Source organism: Trachinotus anak, unplaced genomic scaffold (genome assembly GCF_046630095.1).
Source record: "Trachinotus anak isolate AG129_WGS33_773 ecotype Australia unplaced genomic scaffold, CSIRO_AGI_Tana_v1 ptg000011l, whole genome shotgun sequence".
Classification (NCBI taxonomy): domain Eukaryota; kingdom Metazoa; phylum Chordata; class Actinopteri; order Carangiformes; family Carangidae; genus Trachinotus; species Trachinotus anak.
In genome coordinates this window covers 24,982,193-25,007,573 of record NW_027273862.1, presented here as the reverse complement: position 1 = coordinate 25,007,573, position 25,381 = coordinate 24,982,193, and the positions used below count along the sequence as shown (strand labels likewise).

The 25,381-nt window shown below is 39.1% G+C and overlaps 1 protein-coding gene across 4 annotated transcripts; it reads left to right on the top strand.

The window, feature by feature from the left end:
- The first annotated feature begins 12,931 nt into the window (after positions 1-12,931).
- LOC139627986 (RNA-binding protein, mRNA-processing factor 2a) lies at positions 12,932-24,419 on the top strand. Of its 4 annotated transcripts, none has more exons than XM_071489242.1 (8): positions 12,932-13,481; positions 16,145-16,222; positions 17,643-17,681; positions 17,785-17,847; positions 18,910-19,060; positions 20,068-20,216; positions 22,049-22,121; positions 23,341-24,419. In XM_071489242.1, exons 1-7 carry the CDS (start codon positions 13,179-13,181, stop codon positions 22,112-22,114), a joined length of 849 nt encoding a protein of 282 aa, XP_071345343.1. In that variant the 5' UTR covers positions 12,932-13,178; the 3' UTR covers positions 22,115-22,121; positions 23,341-24,419. The 4 variants fall into 4 exon arrangements, with proteins under 4 accessions (XP_071345343.1, XP_071345342.1, XP_071345345.1 ...); XM_071489241.1 differs by having other exon boundaries at positions 20,068-20,231; XM_071489244.1 differs by lacking the exon at positions 22,049-22,121.
- Positions 24,420-25,381: the final 962 nt, after the last annotated feature.

The window sequence follows — 25,381 nt, the reverse complement described above, 5'->3', positions numbered from 1 at the left end:
TCAAGTGGCATCATATTAGTATGTAAACATAATTTCTAGGAGACACGGCTGCTTGCTGAGATGCAGCTGTCTCATGTGAGAGTCAGCTCAAAAACCTCTGAGAAAAAACAATCAAGCTTGAATTAAACTTTAAAAATTGCAATATAATTTGATTAGAATAAAATTTGACAGTGTCTTGACTAAATGTCCCTGTGTCGGAGTATAGAAAGGAAACACACTGAACTTTTAAAATAGCTCCTCTTAAACGCAGGAAGGAATATTTAGATCTGACTGCTCAGACACAAGAAAGATGATAGGCAGCAGAAATATGAGGAAGAGTGAAGATGTTTTAGTTCGCCAACTGTACTGTATTAAATCCAGGAATATTAATGCTCCATCTGTTTGTCACTAGATTGTAATAAATCAGAGGTGTCATCCTCTAAACTCGGGTTTCAGGATGAGCAAGTGGCGTAAAAGGCTGATGTTTATTTGGAACAGATTGATTTAGTGTCTGAGTGGGACTGAACCACGTCCTGCTGCTATTAACTGCCTTGTTATTGTCCATTAGATGAGAGCCATGCCTCGGGTCTGTGGAGCGGAGAGGGAACAGGAGAATGTGTGTTTAACATGTGTTTGGATTGGAGTCCAGTGATTGATGCTCTGTGAGATTTACCTTTAAGGTCTCACTGCTCTGAAGACTGTCCTGCAGGACGTGGTCAATGTTAGGAGAGAGATTAGAAAATGATAAGTGTGCGAAAAAAAAGACGTGTTTAAGAAAATCTATCTATCTATCTATCTATCTATCTATCTATCTATCTATCTATCTATCTATCTATCTATCTATCTATCTATCTATCTATCTGTCTGTCTGTCTATCTGTCTATCTATCTGTCTGTCTTTATTTGGTCATAAACCACATTTTGGACAAACTTATTTTTTCACCTGATGATGGAGGTAAGAGGAAAACTCCAGCGATTACCAGAGTCATTATAAAAAGCAACATCAGTGGCAGTCCATCCAATAGTTCTCAAGATATTTCACTCTGAAATACAAATGTCTGCCAACCTCAGTGATCATAGCTGGTTTATCCCTACAATCTGACACAACCTATAGGAGCATCTCTTGAACTATGTCCATACGACCACAGGTGTGCCGAACCTTTGTCGTCATGGTAGCAATGATGAACATGTTGTTAAAGCTGTGGAACAGATAATGGCATCCTTTAAAAAAATTAAATAAAAATTTAAATTTAATTTTTTAAAATTTATTTAAAAAATCCATCATTGATCCATTTTGTCTAGAGGTCGGTCAGTGGGAGTAGATTTTTAAGTCTATAATAAAATTAAGATGGAGCTACAGGTGAGTTTACAGGTTACCTTGCATTTGAATATGATGTTAATTTTATAACTTGTTTCAGTTCCTCCGACATGATGAGCTACTGCAGCAAGCTCCGCTATAGTTCTCGTGTTTCTTGTATTTTTACTAGATGTAAACCATCATATCACAGGTCAGAGTCCACAGTGATTTGCTGAAACTTTAATATCCTCTCCTCTGTTGCCTCATCCCTCATAACACAAAAATAGCACGCTGCAGCTCTCAGCGAGCACTGGTGGCAGACAGAAGCATGTCGGCCTGTCGTCACAGTGCTCTGAAAGCCTCTTATAGTCAGTCTATATAAAATCTTTGTTAAAAAAAATTGTAAGAATGATGTATTTGTGGGGCAAAGTGGTAACGTAGCTCTTGGACCATGTTTAGTGTTTTGTTACTTTTCCATTCTTCATCAAACAGTCTATTTTTAATGTCCACAGGAAATTTAACCCAGTTGTGTTTTGAGTTTTGTTTGTTTGGCTTTAATCACTGTGATGTATCTGAAAAATACTTGTATTGTATGAATTTGTCCAGAAGAAACACAGGTGAAGAACAGAGGGGGAAAGTATGTTAGGGAAAGACAAACTACTTAAGTCCAGTGGCTGCAGTCTACAGCATGACACACATCATCATCATATAAACATAATAAACACACATCTGCCTCAAACTGATGACCTCAAACTCAACGTTTGTGTTGATAAAACCAAAAATACACACACTGTTAATCTAATAAGTGGAAGTGACCACAGTTCATTTAAAGAATCCCCCATGAGAAACAATATCCAGCAGCAATGATTGTTATTGTTGAATTGAATCCAAATCATGTCAGATTCACTCAGTTTTATTAGGCATGTGATGGTGTGGAATTTCAAATGTGGAAATTGTGCTTTTCTCTGAATTTCATTAGGCCTCACACCATTATACAGTTGTCGTGATGTCTTCCGTGTTTATGAGGGGGTAGTTTACATTCCAGAGATGCTGCCCAAGAACAGATCATGACCATGTTTTGTCACACAGCTGAGCAAAAAGTGTCCAGACACCCTTTAACTTTGCTGGAGAAGATCGTCTGCTCGGTTTGAGTGCCAGAGAAAGTGCCTGCAGACAGAAGGCATTACAGTCACAAGAGGGTCTGATTGTTATCTGAAGGCGTTCCCGCACTGGCTGAATATTATAATAGATTTAGATATTACAGCTACATGCAAATACAGTAACATAGAGCATGCAGATTAAAATGTCCAGGAAAAGAAATCAGGGTTACAGTCTCTGTCTGTTTCATTTAATCACGAGAGGGATTTCAGTTTCCTTAGGTGCATCTACTTTATTTACACAAGAGGAATCTTGGATTGAGGAAGCAACAAAGTGCTTCAATTAAACATGTCTTTCCTCAGGTTTCTGCAGGTTCAGCACCGAGGTCTACTCTTCACATTCTGTTATCTCCACCAAGGACATTTGTTTATCAGTTTGTTCCTCTGAAAAATATCTACAAAACTTGTTTACAGATTTCAGGAAGAGTTAGGCAGTGGGCCAAGAAACACAAGTAATGTTTTTGGTGCAGAACCAAGATTTTTTTTTTTTTTTTTTTTTTTTATAGTCTTACATAACAGGATAACTTTGTGAAACCCTGTGATTGACTGGCAACCTGTACAGGGTGTCAGCTGGGATTGGCTCCAGCCCCCTCGATGACCCTCAAAGGATAAGCGGTATAAGAAATGGATGGATGGGTAACTTTATGAGACATTTTGAAAAATGTTGCTATTCTCACATCACACTTGCTTGAAATCACATTCATACACCACAATTGTTTATAATCACATGTATTTTGAGACATTTTGTAAAATAACAGACTTAGAGGAGTGTTCAGTCTTGGGAAAATACTTTTGTTTGTTTAGTTCCCCCAGTGGTTTTAAAGCACATAAATTAACATGTGGTAAGTCAATTGCTTAATCTGTGCTAAAACACAAGTGTCAAAATAGTTGGTTTCACAGTACAGTCTTGTAAAGAGGATATTCTGGAGGATCTAATAGAATTTAACGAGCAAGTATACACAAAGTCAATTAGCAAATAAATGTAGTGGAGTGAAAAATATTATATTTGGCTCTGAATATTAGTGGAGTAAAGGCATAAAGTAGTGGGAATTAAGTACAAGTACAGTACTGTACTAAAATGATATTACATCTTATTTTTAGAGCATATTTCAAGATAATTAAAGATATTTTACAAGACATCATCTGTTTAGAGCTCATGTTGTTCCATGGAGCAGAAACTCCTTTTACCATAACTTGTTTAACATTAAAATAATTGTTAGAACAATCTAAACAGTTGATAGCATTTTGTGTCTTCAGTTGCATGACACACAACCATCCCCCCTAGTTAATTATCCTCTTTTCCATTCTCTTTTGCATCATTATCTTGTTTTGCGTCTTTTCCTGCTTTCTGCCTTTTCCCACCCACTTCATGTCCCCTTGAGAAGTTGGCAGCAGACTTCCAGATCCCGCCAGCCTCTGCTAGCTGGGAATCTGCTGCCCTTTGGTTTAAATAGCATAACCCTCTGTGTCCCATATTCCATACACAAACAGGAAGCAAAGACCTTATTGCTGAGAGAGGATGTTGTGAAAGTGTTTATTTTTCAGTGTTTCGTACAGCTACACCTCTGAAATATGACAAAAATCAGCTTGGGTTCACTTATTTCTTGGCCAGTTAAAATGTCTGTAAATAATGACTTTTTGACTGATTTAAGAATGGGATTCAGACAGGGGGTTTTCATGCATGTTTTTCCCATGTTAAGGAAAATCTCAGAGGAATTTCTATTTTATCTGCTAGTTTCACTTCATGAGAAAATGACTGTTTAAATGGTCCCAGTGGATCGTTTCTTCAGCATTTCCTCTCGTAAGGAATGCTCAGAGTGGGAGTGTTTCAGTGTAATAGGAAATAATTAAGTCTATCTCAGCAAGTTATAAGATCAAGAATAAGATCATCTCTGGCCTGTCTTTTCTCCAAGATCCCCAAAAATATGTGTGAGAAAGACAGAGACACTGACAGGCTGCCAGAAAGAAAAAAAGGAAAGATTTATTTTCATTTTTGAGCTGCAAACAATATGTAACACACAATCTCACAGTAGTCCCCCAATCTGGCAAATCTTTCGGGAACATTTTTTAGCTCATAGTTTTGTTTTCTGCTTTGTATGAAACAATAAACACAGTCACTTTTGGCACTGACTTTGTTGTCATTGTAGAAAACATAACAGCCCTGAGATCCAGGAGCGGTGGAGGCAATGAACTGGGGTTACTGTGTTCGACAAATGCTAAGAAGGCGAATGACAGATGGATTATATTTTTGTTGCGAGTCTTTAAGTTCTGATGAGATTAATGGTTAATGCTGATTGCAGAACAACAACACAGCCTTCTTGCTTTCGATGGTTTAAATCATCAGCGTCACTGAGAAGCCTCATCCGAAGGCCTGTGCAGTAAATCTGAGAACTGTTTCTCATAGTCTTTTCTCATAGTGAGCCAGTGAGATATCGTGATAGATGTCAACACCAGGGTCAACCGTGTACATCTGGACCAGGAGGTGATAGAGAAAAACAACGGTTGATGTGCAGAGGTTATGACTCACAGTTCAGCTGATGAAGAATTGGATCATTGTGGTGTCTTTGGGATCTAAAGCTAAAAATAGGAAAAACTAGTAATACCCAAACTATATTTAGCTCTATGTTCCTCTGTTACTGTATTCGATTGTAATAGATCATTTTCATAATCTGTCATGGCAGGAAATGCATGTGTGATTATTTACATGAATTGCCGCGATAAGCTGTACTAACAAGAAAAATGTAAATGAAGGCAGCCACCCTTAAAGTATAGAGCTAAAACCATTATCGATTAATGATTTAAGTTAGTTGATTGACAGAAAACTTTAATTAGTCAATCTGCAACTATTTTGATAGTCAATTCATCTCAGTTTTAAAACAAAAATGCTAAACGTTAACTTGCTCCAACTGCTTTTCTTTGACACCTATGATAGTAAACTGAATATGTTAGGAAACTGAGGGGGACATTTACGACCATGTTGAGATGGTTAAACATGAAAAGAAGCAGAAGATTAATTTACAGTACCTTATTTCTTCACATAGAAGTTGGCAACCCCAGTTGCAGCCCGTTGTTTGTAAGTTTGTGGTGACTGTTGCTTGACGAGAGCTTCAGCCACCGTTGGATTTACAAGACAAGAGGTTATAATACTCCCTCTGAGCAGCAGTACTTCTTCAGGGCAGATTAGAGGCCACAGTGAGTCACTATTGCAAAGTGACAAGAGAGGCCAAAGCTAGCTGGTTAGCCTGCAAACTGGTTTCCACAGCTAGAGACAGCTCTTGGTGAGTAAAGGAAGTTTGATGCTGAACTCATGTTTCCTCTAGACTGGTGAGTAAACAGCTGTTAATGCTAACGTTGGCTATCTAGCTAATAGCAAAACTTAGAAATAGCTCCTTTTAAGTTATTAATTACATCTGTTTTGGCATTAAAAAAATTTAACAACAATTTATGTGATATTTATGAGTTATGTGCTGCAACTATGTCTTATCTGACTGCAGCCAGGTGCAGTGAGGTGTTGGGCGTGTAGCTCAACTGTTGCTCATCAGGAAATAGTCACAGTATGCAACTCCCTTTGGTACGTAGATTTTTTTAGAGCAAGCCAGGCTAACCGTCTCACCCTGTTTCCACTCTTTATGCTAAGCTAAGCTGACCAGCAGCTAGCCTCATTCCTATCACTCCTCAAACCTAACTTTTGGCAGGAAAGCAAATTAGCATATTTCCCAAATGTCAGACTATCCCTTTATAGAATAATTTCAGTGTTCCTCAACACATAAATATAAGAGATACAATACTACAGAATTATGAGGCCTTCACTCTCATCATCATCATCAAAATCTTTGGGCTTAATTAATTTCACCCTGACGTTTTTAATGCAACAACAGATTTTGGTGACTGGACTTTTTCTGCAGTGACTCAAGGTCGACTCATCTCCTTAACTTATAAACAGAATTGTAATGGTTTTTCAAAACAATTGGTTTTACTGGTGATTCAGCCAGGAGGGCCAACCAACCCAACAGTAGAACAATAGATCTACTTAACAGCTGCACTGATCAATATTTTCACATCAAGACTTCATCAAATAGTTTTTGCAAGAGGGTCACTTATAGTAAAAAAAGAGAACTATAACCTAAACCCAAAGCTCTGGGTACCTTTTTTAGCCTCTTTTAGCTTATTATTTTGGTTTAATCGCATGTGCTGTAAGTATGTATGTATGTGCTCGTTCATTCTCATCACTCATTAACCACATTTTGTGTTTTTCAGCAAACAACCTCTGGAAAAATCCACTGCACACATGCTGCATAGCATCAAAGAGGAGACAAAGCACCTAACCCACAAAGTTAGTGACCAGCTGGTGAAGAAAATGGAGCATCTAGCAGCTAACGAGCATGCATCAGGTGGCTACTAGCATGACTTCACATGAATGCTAATGTTACTGTGTGTCTTCTGGATATTTAAGCAACTGTTGCCACAACAAACTTTTAAAGTGACATCAGTGATGCATGTCTGTCAGTTTCTTTTGGCTTTCTTTCGTCCCCTCGGGGCCTGAAATGCAACTTAAAAAACCTGATTTTAGCGAGGTGATAAACACCTAGTAGGAGATTGCTGTTGGTTAAAGCAGCTATGATCAATATTTTACAATAACAATTTATCAAATGTGAAAGGGGGCGCTAATAGTGATTAACCTGTGGGAATTATCACCTGAATCCAGCACTGAACAGCAGACAGACACAGTTAAAAACCAGCTGTGAACATAGTGGAGCATTTAGCAGACTTGTTTACTTCCTCCCTTATGTGCACATCATGTATTAAAAATAGGCCTCCTGTAAAAATTCTCTCTTAATAACCAGGAGCTGATGGAAGACAGCAGCTCACTAAAATCTGTCACTTTAGTGGAAAATCACTTACTGCTGTGAAGCGCTGTGGCACAAATGGCATCACCTTAACATTTAAATATACTTTCGACCACCGAAGCTACCATTTATCAGCTGTGCAGTATATAAGGGTTGATTGATTTCAAGCAGATGTGAACGCTTCTCCACCCGCCCTCTGTCCTTGTCGGCTCTCGCAGCATGTGTGACACTGTCTAACAAGTGTTAGCAAAAGGACAACAGCTAAAATACAGCAGCCAAATGGATAAATGGTGCTACCACGTGCTAATAGGGCATTACAGATATTATTCATTTAATCTCTTTCAATAAAATCCCTCAGTTGAAGAAATCCAATTTATACAGATCATGTTGTCCTGGCTGAAGGCGCAGCTACATGCATGTCTCTGACTGGCTTCAATGTATTCATGAAGGGTCTATTTATTGGACAAAGTATTCATGAAACGTCACAAATGCGTCCCGCGCCTCCCTCGCTCAGTGTGTGGGTGAAAAAGCTCCAGTGTTTCCTAGGACTTCCAAATGGATGTTTGGCTGTACCACAGAGGACAAGGAGAACACAAGCTAAGTGCTTTAGCAGCGGGTGACGCTAACGCAGTAGGACAGGCCCAGTGTGGCGTGAAGCAGAAGAGTGCTGTGTGAGGTGACTTATGGGACAATGGGGCCGCTTTTCGCAAATAAAACATGAGGCTTATCCAGAGCCTCTGAACTATACAGTCTCGGTTTCTGTCAGGTGTTGGTGGGTAGAAAGAGAGGGGTGGTTGGGGGGGGGGGATCTGATTTATGGCTCCTGAACTGTTTGGATTATCTGGTGGATACAATGGAGGGTAATTCAGTGAAATATGTTGTTTTTTGGTTATGCGAAGAATCCTATTAACTCCTTACCACCAAGTTTTTTCACTTTTATTTCCTCCTAAGTAGCTTTAATGTTGTTAAAACCATCATATTCAACACTGTCCGACATTGTCATATACTGCATTTATACATTACTGAAGCGTCTGAATTCTAAATTGTTTTTACACTGGGTGAAATATTCAAACCCATGTCTCCATGTTTTTGTGGCTGAACCATTTTATAAAACTTGAAATATTAATTTTCATTATTTTATACACATTTCCTCCACAATTTGATCCAATCTGATTATATCTTCATACATTTTGGGACCTGGAATTTGAAATTGAAGTAAAGTTCAAATGTTTATAGGAGGCTGTGTGCTTCTGCTCACAGGAACCACAAAATAAGTTGTCTGGTAAATTGACAGAAGAACGTGTTTTTGTTTTGTTGAATTAATAAGAGGATGGAAAAATAAAACTAGATATTAATCTGGTATTTTAGACAAGAATATATGTAGGTTAGTGGTTCCCATACTACAGGTTGGGATTCCTCCAAGGGGTCACAAGGTGAATCTAAGGGGAGGAAACAAGTAAAAGCAATGTTTTGCTCCATAAAATTATATTGTTTTTTTTTTTTTTCAAACCTTCCTCCAATCTTTGCCTTTTCTTTATTTTATTCTGAAATATCACATAGTTTTATCTTTTATCTCCTGCTATTAGATTACTTTCCATCTGTATCTAATACTTATAATTTGTTCAGAAGAAATCCTGCAATATAATATTCCTCTCATGCAGTTTAATGGACATGACAGCCTGTTACAATCTATCATGCATCTACAGTATTTCAAAACTGGCAACAGCAATGTTTGAGACACGTGGGACTAGTTGTGATGTAAAAGCATAAGACCGTCATCCAGTGCATCCATAAAAAAAAAAATAATTCCCCAGTTTCTTCAATTAATGAGAAGCAATGGCTTTTCGAGTCCAATAATGCACCAAGGTTTTGAGGCAATCCATTTAATCTAAAAAAACACAAACACCTTGTGATAATTTCAACTGTAAAAGTCTCAGCCCTCAATTATGTAAAGACACTGTGCCAACACTCAGAAAGAAGAAGCCTGTGACTTTAGCTCCAAACGTCAAGCCCCACTTTAAATCCAACCAAAGAGACGTATGAATAAGACATAGTTTGTGCCTTACATCTACACAGAGCTATCTTTGGTAGAGAAGATGGCAGTTACATCTTCAGGCATAAAAGGTTCAGAGCCTCAGTGATTCATTTTTACTTTTTAACCCTTTGTATCCCAGTGGTCCATATTTTAGGCATTTTGGACAGTTACATTGGAGACATCTGGGATGAATAAAGGACATAAAACACAAACCAAATGTATCACTCAATCTTTTTCAGGCTGTTAAGTTCAGAGAATGTGACTGAGTGATTTAATAATCGGTGTCATTTCTAAGAAATAAGAGCTCATACAAAAACATACATTTCTTACATACATATTTTGTTTCAACATGTTCTAAAACAATGTAAATAATCTGCCTTTACTCCAAGCAAATCCTTCATTAAAGGTTTAGAAAAGTCTTCACTATCATATTAAGACAAAATTATCCTGCATTATCCCGTTATTAACAACAATATATTCTGTTTTAACAGATATTTAAATTTAAAGCAATGAACTGTGTTATGCAAAAGACTTCAAAATCTGTATGTGTAAGAGCAAAAAGGCACTAACTTTGCCATTTGTCAATCATTTGGACAACAGACACTTAGACAACATGATAAAATCATATCTTCACAAATCTGCTGAAAGGTAAAGATAATATTGAATTAATGTTCATCCCTGCAGAACTGAGTGATGCAAGTTTCAGGTTTATGATTATATTACGTGTCCTCTTTTAGTAAATTGTCCATGGACGAGGTGCATGAAGATGGTGGCCTCCTGCACATTGAAACCTTGTCGCACAGACTGTAGGAGCTGTACACGCTGAATGAATTTATGATCACGCAGCAGCACCGTCAATATTTCATACGCAGCTAGAGTGTTACTAAAATGACAAACAGAGCATAATATATGTCGTTCCTTAACATTTTCAAACTCAAATATAATACAGCTGCTGAGAGAACAGAGCCAGATCTCTGAATAGCTACTGGTTTATCATCTGTTTTTGTTTTTTTGTTTTACTTCCAAATTCAATTTTATTGTTCCCAAAGGAGAAATGTGTCTTGCTGCACAAAGACTTGAACACAAAAGATAATAGAATATATAAAAGATAAGATGCTAAAACACACCACACAAGTTCCCATAAAACATCCTGATGGATGGTGTACGTCCAGCAATCATCACTGAACTCTGTCATCACTGTTATCAATGCTCCACCATCACCAACCTTACCTTAATTTCAGCCCCTTCACAAGAAGGTCTCCATTTTTTTCATTATTGGTTAATCTGCCACTTATCTCTTCTATTAATCAATTAATCCTTTGATCCATAAAATGAAAATGCTGAGCACAAGCTCCCAAATTCCAGGGTGATGTCGTAAAATGTCTTATTTTACCCAATCAACAGTCTGACATCTACATTTTTTTTGATTAACTGACTGTAAAAATAGCTGCTGATTAACTTTCTGTCAAGGGATAAATTAACTGTCTAATCGTTTCAGCACTCATTTCATGAAACCTGCTTAGACATGTGCGTTGACATAATCTTTAAGGTATGAATTTACTGTATTGAAATACAATTACAGGTCAATAACACTGAGATCAAGACATTCGCCTTCACAGTTTACTGTCTCATGTGACACTGAAGCTTCGCCCTAATGTCTGTTTGTGCGCGTTTGCTTAATAGACACATCTCCTCTCATAGGCTGACGGGATCCCTCTTTGTCTCTGTGTGCACCACTTGGGTTCAGTATGTACAGAAACACCTAGAAAACACAGTGGAGCGTCACTATTTTTAGACTAAATCACTGAGAAGTACAGTGAGAATACGTCCGCCCACGCGGCAGCCCCCCTCCTGGCCCTGCAGGCCTGATTGTGCTCCTATACAAAGTCAGGAAACTGTCTGGCCTTTGAGAGCTGCCTTGTTGTGAGGAAACACACTGCATGCTGGGCTCACGTCCAGGGCAGAGCCTCAATACACAACACAGGCCATTACTCCACCCACGCCACTCTTACGTCAACCTGGATCCAAATCATTAGAGCACAAAAAGACATTTATCATCATTATTATTATCATTATTATTAGTAATAGTAGTAGTGGTAGTAGTAGTGTTTTGGTTTATATTTGGATTTCTTCTTCTGAAGATATATGAACTGGCAAGGCCTGTCAGTTCATATATTTTTTAATCCATTAACTGATTTTACATCAAATCACTGTCACATCAAATAAATTCATAACTGTATGTTCTTTGCAGCTTTTCTTATTTTTGTTTTTGCATAAAGGTGTTTTACATTTAAACTGTACAGTTTTATTTCAGATTGATTATATGCTTTGATTTTCTGATAGGACACCGATGTAATTTATGGGCGTGGTACCAAATGATGTGATCTCTATTTCTAGGTGTGTGTGTGTGTGTGTGTGTGTGTGTGTGTGTGTGTGTGTGTGTGTGTGTGTGTGTGTGTGTGTGTGTTGTGTATCATCATCATGCAACTGAGGACGTAAATCACGATTGGCTATCACTGCTAGACTGTCAAGCTGAAGCTAATCTCAAGTTGAATTATAATAATCTTAAAAAATTTGTCATCAAAATCAGTTTTTTAATTTTTATATGTTGCTCTGTTGTACGAAATAATTCAGCCTCAATGTAAATGACTTAGATTTAACTAAATCCAATTATAATCCTCTCATGATTCTCAGTTATTGGCAGAAATATTCTCTTTTACCTGCACAATGTAAAAATACTTTATTACACGTAAAAGTCCTGCATTTAAAACCTCACTTTAGTAAAAGTATGTAAGTGTTATCAGCAAAATGTTAACATTACAGCTAAAATGAGCTGAGCTGATCGCAGTATATGTAGTATGTATTCATTTTATAGAGCAGTCTGCTGTCTGACAAATGTAGTGGAGCAAAAAGTGCAATATTTTCCTCTAAGATGCAGAATAAAGTAGCATAAAGTTGGAATACTCAAGTAGGCTGCCTCCATACTGGACATTATTTACTTTTTGCGATTGTAAATTAAAATATTCATTTAAATTAAAGTCTTTAAAGTCTCCTCCAATGCTTTAAATGTTTTACCACAGAAAATAAAAGATAAGATAAAAGACATAAAGAATAAAATGAATGGAACAGGAATAGGAATAAATAAAATGGTATGAAGTCTCACATTAATCATTAGGTAAAGTATCACAGAAATAGCCTTAGATCAAATATTATAGGAAAACATTGTTAATTGTATGTCTGGGTAAGGCGTGGTATTTTTATTTTTTTTATTTGTTTTTCCCCTAGTTTTTCTTTTTTGGTGGTTAATAATGATAGTAGTAATTATAATAATATAAGAAGAAGACGAAAAAGAAGAAGAAGTTATTATTATTATTACTGTAGTGTCTGAACTGCATTATCATATAAAGTTAGGGGTTTGTGCTAAGTGACCATTGGCTCTCCGGGTCCCATAGAAACGGTGATGTCGCGGCAGAGGGGCCGGGTCTTCCTGCAACAGCTGAGGCGGATCTGCAGCTTGATTACGGCCCACAGCGAGCTCCAACATAATTGATGACCTAATTGAAAAGCAGGCGGAGGAGGTGGATGAGAGGGGAGGAGGAAGAGGAGGAGGAGGAGGAGGAGGAGGAGGCTCAGTCGCGGGCAGGAGGAGAGAGAGAGACGCGCTCCAATGAGAAAAGTTTACTTGTTCTTCCTCCGCGCAGTCCCACAGCTGAGGGCATTGATGTGAGCGCAGAGGCTTTCGGTTTTTTACGCGCACTTCTTTCCCCCCATCTTTCACCCTCACACACGGAGCACTAATCCACCTTCTCACCTTTAGTTTAGCGCGTCTGTATTTCTTTTCTTTACTTTTCCTCCCTTTTATGAATGATTCTCTCTCGCCATAATACTTCTACTACTACTACTACTACTACTACTACCAGAATAACCTCGGATACCTCGTCGTCCTCGTCTGCACGACCTCACCTCGGCACACCTTCTCTCCTTAAGTTCAGACGCCACCAGGACCTCCACTGCAGCTTCAGACGCACTTGGGGGAAATATCACTCGACGAGGAAAAACCTGATACTTTGTGCAGCGGCAGCGGCGGCGACAGCGGCTGAAACCACCGTCAACATGAGTCTCAAAGCTGACGCAGAGCCGAACAACAACGTTTCCATCGAAGAGGAGGTGAGTCTGGCAAAAGTTTGAATGTCTCTGCTGCGCCCGGTCCAGTTCATGTGCAGTGGCAGCCCTTTAAAATTGTGTTCACGGCCTCAAACTCAGGCTTTTTTTTTTAAAAATTATTATTATTATTATTATTATTATTATTATTATTATTGTAAGCTGAGGATCGGGTGATATGCATGCCATTAGGTTATTTAGGCTTGTGGCTGCGCACCGTTGACCTGAAGCGGTTTTAGAAAGGAAGGCGCAAAGTAGAAGAGAAGCGTGGTTACTGTCGCATCTCCAGTGGGAAATGAGCCTTAACGCGTTTCATTTACAGGGAATCTGCAACATTTTCTTTTCAACGTGTGTCTGTGGATCTTGGTTTCCCCAGGTGCGGATTATTGGCTACAACAAGCAGCCACAAATGTGAACCAATCAGCCCAATATGTCAACTTTAGTCTTTTCTTTCCTTTTTTTTTTCTTTTTAATTATTTTAATGGGAGATTCAGCAACCGTTTTACTTGTATATAACTTGGCTACTAACGGGGATCCAGGATTCATGTTCATTAAAAAGCCACTAAAGCCTATATAATTAAAAAAAAAAAAAAAACGCGTTAAATGAGTAAAATCAATGGGCCTGTCTGGATTGGAAAAGAAAAATGTCCTATCATATAAATATCTGGATCTTTCTAATTTCTAAAATAACCAATTTTTTTCCCTCCCCATTTCCCCCCCAAAGCATCCAGTTTGTTCCCGGACATTGCGTGTGTTTGCGTTCACATACCAAAAAATATAAGATGCGTCACACACAGGGACTGCAGGTTGATTTGAAAAAGCTTTAGGTCATCATAAAAACCAAAAGCTAAAATAGCCTAATTGTCACAACTGTTAATTGGCATCCATATGTGAAATTTGTGAATCAAAATATAGGGGGAAATATCAGAGTAGTTATAAAACCAATAAAAAAAATCCAATTTGATTAATTGAATTAGCCTACCACTAAAATGATAGGCTATATGTTGACTTTGTAGGTTGCCACTCTTTATTTGTGTGTGGCCAGCTATATTTCCTCTTCAATGACTCCTTATGGAGAGACACTGAGGGGGGTGCTGGGCCTTTTGTTGGTCCTCCTTTGTTCCCATTATCCTACAACAAAGCCTTGTGTGGCCACTTGACTTTTCTTGGTGTAATTTGCTCATGTCTTTTTCCTTCTCCTGGTAATTGACATAAAAAAATCAGGCAACAGGCCAGAGATTTATTTGGAAATAAAAATAAGTCCCCCTTAAACTCCATTTAGAGGCCTGTTAAGTCATCAAGGTGCTGTACCTTGTCAGTTATCAATAATTACTTTTGTTTCTGGAAATCCACTTAAATATGTAACAGATGCATTTCAGATTTTATTAAAAACAATGGTGTATGGGCCTCACACAGCTTCAGGTTTATACACTCGCACTCCCGGAGCCGCTCAATCAATAAGCAGGACAGATTAAAACATCTCCATTGAGTTGGTGTCCAGCTGCGCTGCTCTTCAATGCCGTATGTGCTGACTTGTAAAGGGCTGAGAATTGCTGCTGTGCTGCACCTGAAAAATGCTGGAGGGCTGGCAGGGTTGGGGCCGTGGGTCAGAGGAAGGAAATGGTGTCATGCTGTGCACTGTTGTCCAGTGCTGTTCCTCTGGCAGCCCCATTGTACTGTGAGGGCCTCCCCACCGGCTGGGAACTAATGGGCCTCGCACCGCACTGTTTATTTCCCCGGCCACACTGGACTGTACACAGCATCGGTTTTCAATGTCTGGCCAGTGCAGGTCCAGGGGTCTTTGAAGGGAACCCAGGGATCCCCAGCAGGATAAAGACCATCTGATGGTCACCGTTTAGCTCGTAACATGCTGGAGGATGTCTTAAAGTCACCGTTTTTAATCATACAATGCACTCAGGCAATTGTCCAGATCTGCTATGAAAAATATAAAATCCTAAGGGGGTCCTTTTGAAATCAAGCTGTTATCTGTTTGGGTTTTGGCAACAGCTTATAGCAGTGGTTCCCAACATGGGGGTCAGGCCCAACCCAAGGGGTCATGAGGTGGCTAAAAGAATAGAAAACCAGAGGAAAAAACATTCCTTCTATGCAAAATTAGGTTTATTTTTTTTCAGACTTCCTTCAAATCTTTTTCATTACTGGATAATTTTACCTCTTTCTGGCCTCTAAAAACTATTCAGATAGAGAAGTCATGGGGAGGAGTAATCAGCTCTTTGGTTGAACTACTCACAACTTGTAAACATGTGTGGACAGAGAGGTCAAGAAGACGGCTTCATGTTTAAGGAGTCACAAGCCAAAAAGGCTTAAAGGATCAAATCTCCAGCAACACTTGGAGACAAACTAACAGTGCATTTCAGGTTTTGGCCTTCTTCAGAGTCTAGAAAAAGGTTGGGCATAGCTTACCAATGGGACAATTGACTCATGACCTTTGTAGCTCACTTCATTTCTCCAACACAAGCAATTTATCTTCAGCATTCAGAATTTTAAAGAAGTTTTCTGTTTATCTTTCTCATGTTTGTATTGTGCACCTCAAAGTTCATATAATACATGCTGCTCTCTCTAGAGAATGAAGACACCAAATACAAACACACTGACTATTATATGGTCACTTCCAAATCGCCACCAAATGCAGTTTTCCTTTTCGTTTGCAGGTACGAACACTGTTTGTCAGTGGCTTACCAGTAGATATCAAACCACGGGAACTTTACCTCCTCTTCAGACCTTTTAAGGTAAGTTACATGGTGACATATTTCAGAGGAAACAGGGTGTTATATGTTGTGCAGATTGTAAAGCCATGTGGGGCTTATTTTGTGGTTTGGGTCTATAAATGAATTAGATTTGACTCTCACTTGTCTTTAAAAGTAAAGCAAAGGTAGCTGCTGTGTGCCAGGTGCTGGAAGAGGGTCATGGAAAATGTTTCTAAAAGGATTATCTGCACACAGAGGAAGACCTTTAAACAATTTCTTAAATTATTGAGGAAGCAACTGTAATCCAGTGTACAGCTAATCCTTTTTACACCACTTTTCATGCCTGTAGCATTTGATGCTTCAGCTCATACAGCAGAAATCAGTGCTCCCTTTTTTGTACGTAGCTGAAATCAAACAATCCCCTTGTTAATGGAAGTCCAGATATTTGCATATATGGAAATTAGGCCACATCATTGTTCGTCCATTGCTCTCTTTTTTTTTTTTTTTTTCTTTTGACTGGACTCCAGTTCATAAACACCCCTCCCACCCGTGTCCTAACTAACCAAATTGGAAGTGGTATCCCGCTCACATGGATGATCTTGTGGAATGTGTAAATGAGTAGCCCTCGCGATTGGCCAACCAACCCTCTCCGTGACCCAGCTCGCCCACCGTGTAGGGAAATTTTTATTTCCCCTCAAAACATTGAGACATTGTGAAACCACTTAAATGTTTTGTTTTAAGTCCCTGCAACACTGATTTACTTTATGTCCTTTCGCTTCTGCAGTTGGCAAACACAGCACAGTGTGCGCAAATAGGGTTTAATCTGATTCATTTGAGGTTTACATCCCAAAAGAGGAGCCCTTTTTTTTTCCTGCTCTAAAGTACTGCAGGTAAATCTGGTTTGGATTGTTGCTCAGGATTTATCACAGCCAGTGAAAGTTGTTTAATTTTCCGTGGCTGTAAATCAGGATCAGGAGAGATCCCATCTATCAATACTCTGGTCAGACAAAATTCCCCTTCATTTCTCAGAAATGTGTTCATTCTTTAACCAACCTTTGTGCTGTTTTTAACCTGATTTAAAACCAGTAGCTTTATTTGGAATTCATGCTTAATCTATACCTTAACCAGTGCAAAAGAGAACCTCACGTGTTTGATAATGTGCATTTAAACTTTACATGTCTTAACAAGTCTTCATTTTCTCCTTTTTAGCTCTGAGGATAAAGTTATCTGTAGTCAAATCTGCGAAAGCTGCATTTGTTGGAAATGTGCATGTTTCAATTAATCTAACTATTTGACTAAATGTAAGTGCAACACTGTGACAGAGGGATCTGTGATGTCCTGCTGTCGAACTGAAACTGAAGGTGCACACAAGCAGGTTTCTTTTCATATAGTGAGAGGCGTTCATTCCTGACTTTGTGCATGTGACTCCAGGGTGGATAATTGGCTGTCTTTCTTCCCACAGGGTTATGAAGGGTCACTGATTAAGTTAACTTCAAAACAGGTGAGATTCCTTCCATCAGCGTAAGGAACGGCTTTAATGCTACACTAAAATACTAAGCAAGTGGCCAGGTAGTGTTCTCAGTTTGTTTCTTTTTGTCTTCCAGCCTGTCGGGTTTGTAACCTTTGACAGTCGGTCTGGAGCTGAAGCTGCAAAAAATGCACTAAATGTAAGCATTGCCTTGTTTTTATTGATACATTTCCTCTCTTTGAGTCTGTTGCTATTTGAGTTTCCCCTTTTTTATTTTTTAAAATCCTCTTTAAATGTTACTTTTGTATTTCTTAGATTTGTTCTAACATTTGTTTAAACCTAAAAAATTTGGGATTGGGAGTTTACAAAATTCTTCTTTCCCATAGAATTTCTCAAAGCCAACCCATTTTGTCTTCTATAATTCAATGGCAGGGCCATTTTTGGAAAGAGGCCAGAATCCCGTAGCCTTACGGTAGTTTACTTTGACCTTGATACACATCCTTGTTAGTCTGATTTAGCTTTCACTGCTTTACTGTAATACTCGTTCTATAGCCACATGTGTAGTGTTATTTGGACACATCCTCAGTAGTGTAACCTCTTATTTTGTCACCCAGTAGCCCACGTTGGCAGTATCTAACACTTCTCTCTCATAGCCTAGCCTTCCTTATGAGCATCACCTCTTAGACACACCAGCAGTCACACACACAGACACACACATACACCAAAATACTACTCACCTGCATGTGGGCACAACGCTTAGGGCACAAGAACACAAGCAGGGTAAACCACCTAAAAGAAATTATACTCAAAAGTCTCACCATCAGCCCTTTTCCTTGTCTCCCTCTCCTCCTGGCCTGTGCGACGGGGTGAACTACTCCTCTAGTCGCCTGTGCTCTTGATTTCATCATGAGGAAAAAGAGATGCAAGCTTGTTGAAATATTTCAGTGTATCCTTCAGTCTGCCCTTTTTGCTTTCTTTTTTTTTTTTTTGTTTTGGAAAACATGACCTTTTTTTTAATGAAGAGTTTTAGTTCAGTGAAAGCAGTCGGGTGGAGAGGGTGTATTTTAACATCCCACAGGACAACAGCACAGTACAGATCAGTGTTTCAAGCAAGGGAAGCTTGAAGGATACATCCTGAGTATTGAAACACGGCTTTAGGAAAGGAGGCCATGAGAGACTACTGAGTTACAGCCCCTCAAACTCAGCCCACCTCCCTTACTATACTATGTCCCCCTCCTCCCTTCCTCCGTCTCTCCCCCAGGGTATCCGTTTTGACCCCGAAAGTCCCCAGACCCTGCGCTTAGAGTTTGCTAAAGCCAACACGAAGATGGCAAAGAGTAAGCTGATGGCCACACCGAACCCCACAAATATCCACCCTGCTCTAGGAGCACACTTCATTGCACGGGACCCATGTAAGTTGTACGGCTGCACCACTCTAGGCTCTCTCATCCACTCTCACCATGGCAATGCCAGAACTCAATTGCCCTTGTTACCCTTTTTAAAAAAAAATCTGTCATAGGATGTTGTAGTGTTAAAGACAAATGGGCAGGGGGTAAAAACAGTATCTAACAAATCAAGGACTAACTCACCTCCACATGCATGTATCATCTCGACTCTTAAAACAGCCGCTTTGCTTCTGTCCAGCTGGGAAATTCCACTCGCACAGGGTTTAGTCAGCAGTTGCGTCTCTGCTCTCTTTGCCTAAACACCTGCTTGATTCATAAGATTTGGACAGGTGGTTGTTGACAACAGTGTTGAGCTTCACTCAGACCAGATTTTGCATGGTGAAATTTACTGGTGTGGCAAAAACCAGGAGGGGACAGGAAACAGTGTGGGTAAGGTTGTAAATGTAAACTGTGAGAGTTAGCAGGCTAAAAACACAAGTACTACAATCTGTAGATTATACAGAATTTTATTGAAGGTTTTACTGTCATGGCATTCATGGCATCCTCTGCTGCTTTTATCTCATGATGCTATTATAAACAACAACATAATGTATTTTTCCAGATTGAGAGGTCAGTTCCACCTGCTGTCAAATTGCCTGGATATTGGAGAGTTACACAATTTTGTGTCAAAGCTCAGATTGAACCCTGAGCAAAGTGAAAGAGGTGGATCAAGTGTCTGTTTCACATACAAATGAATGGGAAGTGAAATCTGGTCTGACTGTCAGTTGTCAAATTTAGTCATATTCTTTTAGTGGCAGAACCAGCTATTGCTAAAATAAGGCTCATCACTGGTCAGTAGAAAACCCAAAAGACATTATGACACGAAGCAGTAAGAGAACCTGTTTGCAGCATGTTTTGATTATACATTTCCTTTAAAAATTTTTAGTATCTGTATTGATTGCTTTCATGATGCAAGCCTGTATGTTCAAGGGTAGGCAAGTCAGCATTTTTCCTCCTGCCCTGTACTTCCACAGATGATCTGACAGGGGCAGCACTGATCCCAGCATCACCAGATGCCTGGACACCTTACCCCCTTTACACCACGGAGCTGACGCCAGGCCTCCCTCACGCAGCCTTCACTTACCCAGCGGCCGCTGCCGCTGCTGCAGCCCTCCACGCCCAGGTGAGGGACCAACCGGTGTGTGTTTCTCTTATCTTCTATTTTTTTGTCCCATAGTACATATTCAGCCTTACAGAGACATAATATTAATGCCTACACCTGGGTACGCTACTTCAGTGCATGATTTTTGTCAAAGTTGCAGTGTCCAGATGTTTTCATTTTGCTTAATTTGTCCGGACAAAGAAGTCGAGGGAATAGTGTAATCTTAAAATATAACCAAATTAGATTAAGCATGAAAAACTGCAATATCAAATTTGAGAACTGCACCGCTACAACCAGAGGTTCAGATTCTTGAAACAATCCCAGTGGTCCTCTCAGGTATTACATTAACAGCACAAAGACCTGTGTTGCTGAAGCCAATCCAGATATCAAGTCTGTAAATTGCTGTTGGCTGCACAACTTGTGCTCAACCTCGGTATCGTGAAACGGGGAGCTGAGTGCAAGTTAAAACCATGAGTTATACTGTAATAAATATTTGTCGTTTTGAAATGGAAAACGTCTCAACTGATGCCATCAGCGGAAGTGATGTGTACAGTCCTTGATATAGTGTAACCTTATGCTACCATGCACTTACCTTAAATCCCTCTGTGTGTTGTGGCTTCCTTTTTGAGGATAAGTCTCAGACATGGAGGTGTAACTTTCCTTTCCTGTCAGTGTGCTGGGTGATAAAAGGTGCTCTTACTGATTAAAATACTAGTGTCTACAGCATGAAGTCAAGACGTAGAATCATCATTTCAGAAAAAAACATAAATTTGAGCCTTAAGATTGAATTTGAACACAGCTAAGACTTGCTGTTATATTTGTTTATGGACTGTAGCTGCACTTCAAGTCCGAAATCAACTGAAAACATCTCGTTTTTGCATCTGGTTTACAAATGTTCATTATAAACACTAACACAAGTTCCATCATGTTTGATGAAAACTTACCATCGACAAATGGATGTACAAAAGTGTTTACATGGTAAGCTAATAGCAGTATAAATGCTACAGCAATAGTGTAGCTAACTAAATGGCAGTGGGCAGGGCTGTAGGTAACAATAGCAATGGAAAATATTTGTCATATTGGGTCATTTAAAGTTCATTGTAAGCTAACTTCCTCCTGCAGTGTAAGAACAGGGAAGCACTGCACAGCAAAGTAGGGAGCTATGACATAGTCAGTTTTGTCAGGCACAAGAGGCAGAAGAATGCAAGGTATTTGCTTGGAGAAATCGTCAGACCTGATGTCCGTCTCTGGAGGTGCCAACTTACTGTCCACGCTCCTGTTGGAACATAAGCTGAATGTGTAGCCACACAAAGGGGGGAGAACCCTTTTAATTGCAATCTGATGAAAGATCCCTAAAATACTGAGTTCTCTTCCCACTGACTCTAGACCTTGAGTCTGACTGTATGGCACAGCAGCGTTACATTAGGAGTCTCTAAACTGTTAACCTCCTAAGTATATATTTGGTGTTTGGCCCTGCAGTTGTAACTTCTATCCTGTTTTTATTAGTGTGAAGAGATGAGAGGCCTCATTCTGCCACAGGGTTTAGTCACAGGTATGGAAAGGTACAGGCATACCAGCTCTTACCTAGTGGAAATGTTTAACACAAGGAGGGTTTAAACTCTCCACATTTCCATGCCTGTTAATTACTGGAGGACTATTGTCCTCAATGAGCTGCTACGTGACCCACATTCCCATGGCTTCAGTGACCAGGGCTTAAAGGGACAGTCATCCTAAACGTGCTTGTCAAAGTAAATTTCGAAGCGTGTTCATGGATGAAATCTACAGGATTGAGGTTGTAAGCACTGAAGCCTGGTTTTGGTCTGGTGTACATGACTATGTTTGTGTTTCTTTAGATGCGCTGGTACCCTACTCCCTCTGAGACTTCCCAGCCTGGATGGAAATCCCGGCAGTTTTGTTAGATATTTAGTGAGTAACCTTTGGTCCAAAAGTGTTTTTGTTTTTTTTTAGATTTGCCAACCTCCACCCACCATCCTCTATCCTGATGCCATGCAAACTGAAACTTGCATAATCACACCAACACAATGTTTAACTGGAAACTTCAGAATACGTCAACATAAATGAAAATGAACAATAATGAAAATAACTGATTTATTGTTTAACGATAAGGTTGCTGATATTCTTTATCTTTCTTATTGTAAATAGTTCCCATGGAAAAGATCAAAACCAACAGCGTTATTCTGTCAATACTTTCCCACTCCCAACATGTCTCACTCAGCCCCAAACCCATTTGTTTGCAAATGCATACGTGTTTAACAACCATGAAAATATATTTTTTTATTTCTATTGAATGCAAAACATGCTTGATTCCAAAAACAGCTGGACACTGAGTATTGTGATTTTTAAAAACTTTCAAACAGGAATAAACTGCTTTTGTTGGACTATTTTTAGCTGCGGATTAATACACATTCGGAAGAGTGAACAGTTACAGCAGCAGGACAGTGAATGTGGGACTGACTCAATAATATACAAGTGCCTCATGGTAATAAAGGATCATGTCACAACAGTGTGGCTCATTAATGTGTTTTTAATCTTGGACAACAGTGGAGTTCTATGGCACAGAGGAATAAGTTGTCAGGCTCAGAATATCAGCAGACTTATCCTTTTTGGCTGGTTATATTGTAATTATTTTTTCAAATACAGTTCAATATGTGATCATTATGATCATTAGCTTATTCCTCTGTGCCATAGACCTCCATTGTTAAAAATACATCAAAGAGTACCACACTGGGTTACATGTTCTTCATTACACTCACAACATTCACTGTTTATTTTCTTTCATACTGCTGTAAATGTTAACAAATGCATAAAATATGTGTTTATCTGTAGCTGAAAATGGTCCCTAATTGTTACAAGCTGTTTTTTAAGTAGTTGATTAAGTTTAAAAAAAAAACAAAAAAAACAAAAAAAACATTTTTAAAAGATTTACATCTTAAGTAGGAACCAGCTGAGTGCCACAGATGGAGTAGGAAACTCAGCGAGCATTGTTGGTGTTAGTCATTTCATAGAATTTGGGAAATGGAAAAGCAAAAAGCAGATTGAGACCAACCTTATCCTCTTTTAAATTCTTTGTTTTTAAAATTAAGGCTTTATTGGACTAACTCTTGTGTTCCCTGTTTTTCCTCAGGCTTCTGGAAACCACACCTTTGTCCAGCTGAAGTGAGGTTTGCCAAGCTCTTCTTTAATTTAATCAGGTTTATTTAATGGACAAATGTGCATTATTATAAACAAACAGTATTTATATCTCCTCCCGATTATCTCCGGGGGAAGTCTGAGTTGAAACCATCTTGCTGTCGACAATCTGAGCTTATCCTTGGCAACTATTGCGGTACCATCTTAGCACTTCAAAAAAAACCCTCATGCAAAGCCTAGTCAAACTCAATGGATCATAATTGCTGAGGAAAATTGACATATTGAAGTTACCGTTATTAAGCTAGTCCTTCCATGGGTAACCGCTGCTCCTGGGAGGTTTAGAAGCGTTAAGAGTCATTGCATGTTAAAGTCTTTTTGGCATGAATTTAGAACGCAGAGTTCTGTCTATATTAATTTTCTTAGTGTTTGTGTTGCCTCTTTACCTTGGCCTAGACAGCAAAATGTTTTGTTTTCCTGTAGAACCTTGGTCTTACCTCTGTGAAAGTTAGGCTGTTGTGTAAATGGCTTATCTCGCATGGACCTTGTGAATGCATCCCTTCGTTCTATGACAATCCCAGTCCTTTATGATCATATCAATGTCTGTCATTATTTGAGCAAAGGAAAGTACAAATATTTTTGTACTTTTTGCGTAATGTATATTTATGCATTTTTGTGCAACTAAATAATGAACCTGTATAAGTTGGATGTTTAGTCGTCTCTTGTGTTTTTGGTGTTAATTTTTTGATCCTATAATCCTGTTGAAGTAGTTTTAAAGAAGAAAAAAGTGCAATTTGTTTAAAGGGGATGTGGGTATCTGTCAAAAAATGGAAGTATTCCGAGCGTGGCTTGAGCCATTCTGCTAAAATGAGATTGCTGTAAAACGATCTTTCAGAATGTGAAACTGGACTACAAACGTAAAGGGTTGATTTATTTGGGGGGCCATTTTGAAATGGGAAGCAGGATTAGAGTAATGGAGGAATTTAGTTTGTGGTTTAGAACATGTTTGTCTTTGTATCTGCTGTGCATAAGATGTAAAAAAATATTCCCATCTTATGAATAAAAGAAGTGAATGCATTTCTCTGTTGGGCATCTGTCATTTATCACTACGGCGAATCAGCGGCCAATCAGAGTTAGCAAACGCTCTGGAGTTGAACGCTAACTGTAAGAGCTGAAGTCAGTGGACATCAGATGTTGGCATAAATAATTCACACCAACTTTTCATTTGTAGGCATCCTTGCATTAGTGTCTCTTTGCATCATACATGGAGCTGACCTTCACACCCCCCCCCCCCCCCCCCCACACACACACACACACGCACACACACTGATGCTCTGCTCACCCAACCGTGACGGCTCCTTGAGGGACATTTAAGTGAGTCTTCTCAATACGACCAGCTGCCTAATTGTAGTGATAACAGTGCTGCTGGTTTACTGCAAACATTTGTCCATCTTGTCCCAACTCAGTTAAGTCCATACAGGACTGGTGCTGCACCAAATGCTGCCTTTGACAACATTTGATCCGATACCCTGTGACAGCTTCATCTGTGCGGAACATTTCTTAAATCAATACGTTAGCATTGAACTTAAAACTTTGACATGATGGTCTTTTGGGTTGAAATGTGCTGGCTTTCTGTATTTCTAGCATTGGAACCATTTAATCAAAAAAAAAAAAAAATCAGGCTTTGAGAATAAAGGAGACAAATGTGGAAACAATGCATTCACATGAGAAACGAATTGTCTGCAAATTAAAGTTTATCAAGCGAAACTGTCAAACATTTGCTGATTCTCAAATGTGGGGCTTTGCCGTTTCTTTTAATATTATTTACTGAGTATTTGGGTTTTAAATTGGTCAGATAAAACATGTTGAAGGCACCATGAGCTCTGAGACACTGAACATCTTCACTACTTTTGGACATTTTCTAAACTAAATCACAATAAGTGATTAACAATTTTAAGAAGCCTTACATGGGATTTTATGCTGCATCACTGGGTGCTAAGACAAGCAGAGAACTGATCGTATATATGTATAAGGTTAAA

Excerpts from the sequence above, each read along its gene's own strand:
- LOC139627986 (XM_071489241.1), top strand. The coding sequence starts at position 13,179 with ATGATTCTCTCTCGCCATAATACTTCTACTACTACTACTACTACTACT. Across the intron at positions 17,848-18,909 it reads CTGCAAAAAATGCACTAAAT|GGTATCCGTTTTGACCCCGA; the intron begins GTAAGCATTGCC and ends TCTCTCCCCCAG. Across the intron at positions 19,061-20,067 it reads CTTCATTGCACGGGACCCAT|ATGATCTGACAGGGGCAGCA; the intron begins GTAAGTTGTACG and ends GTACTTCCACAG.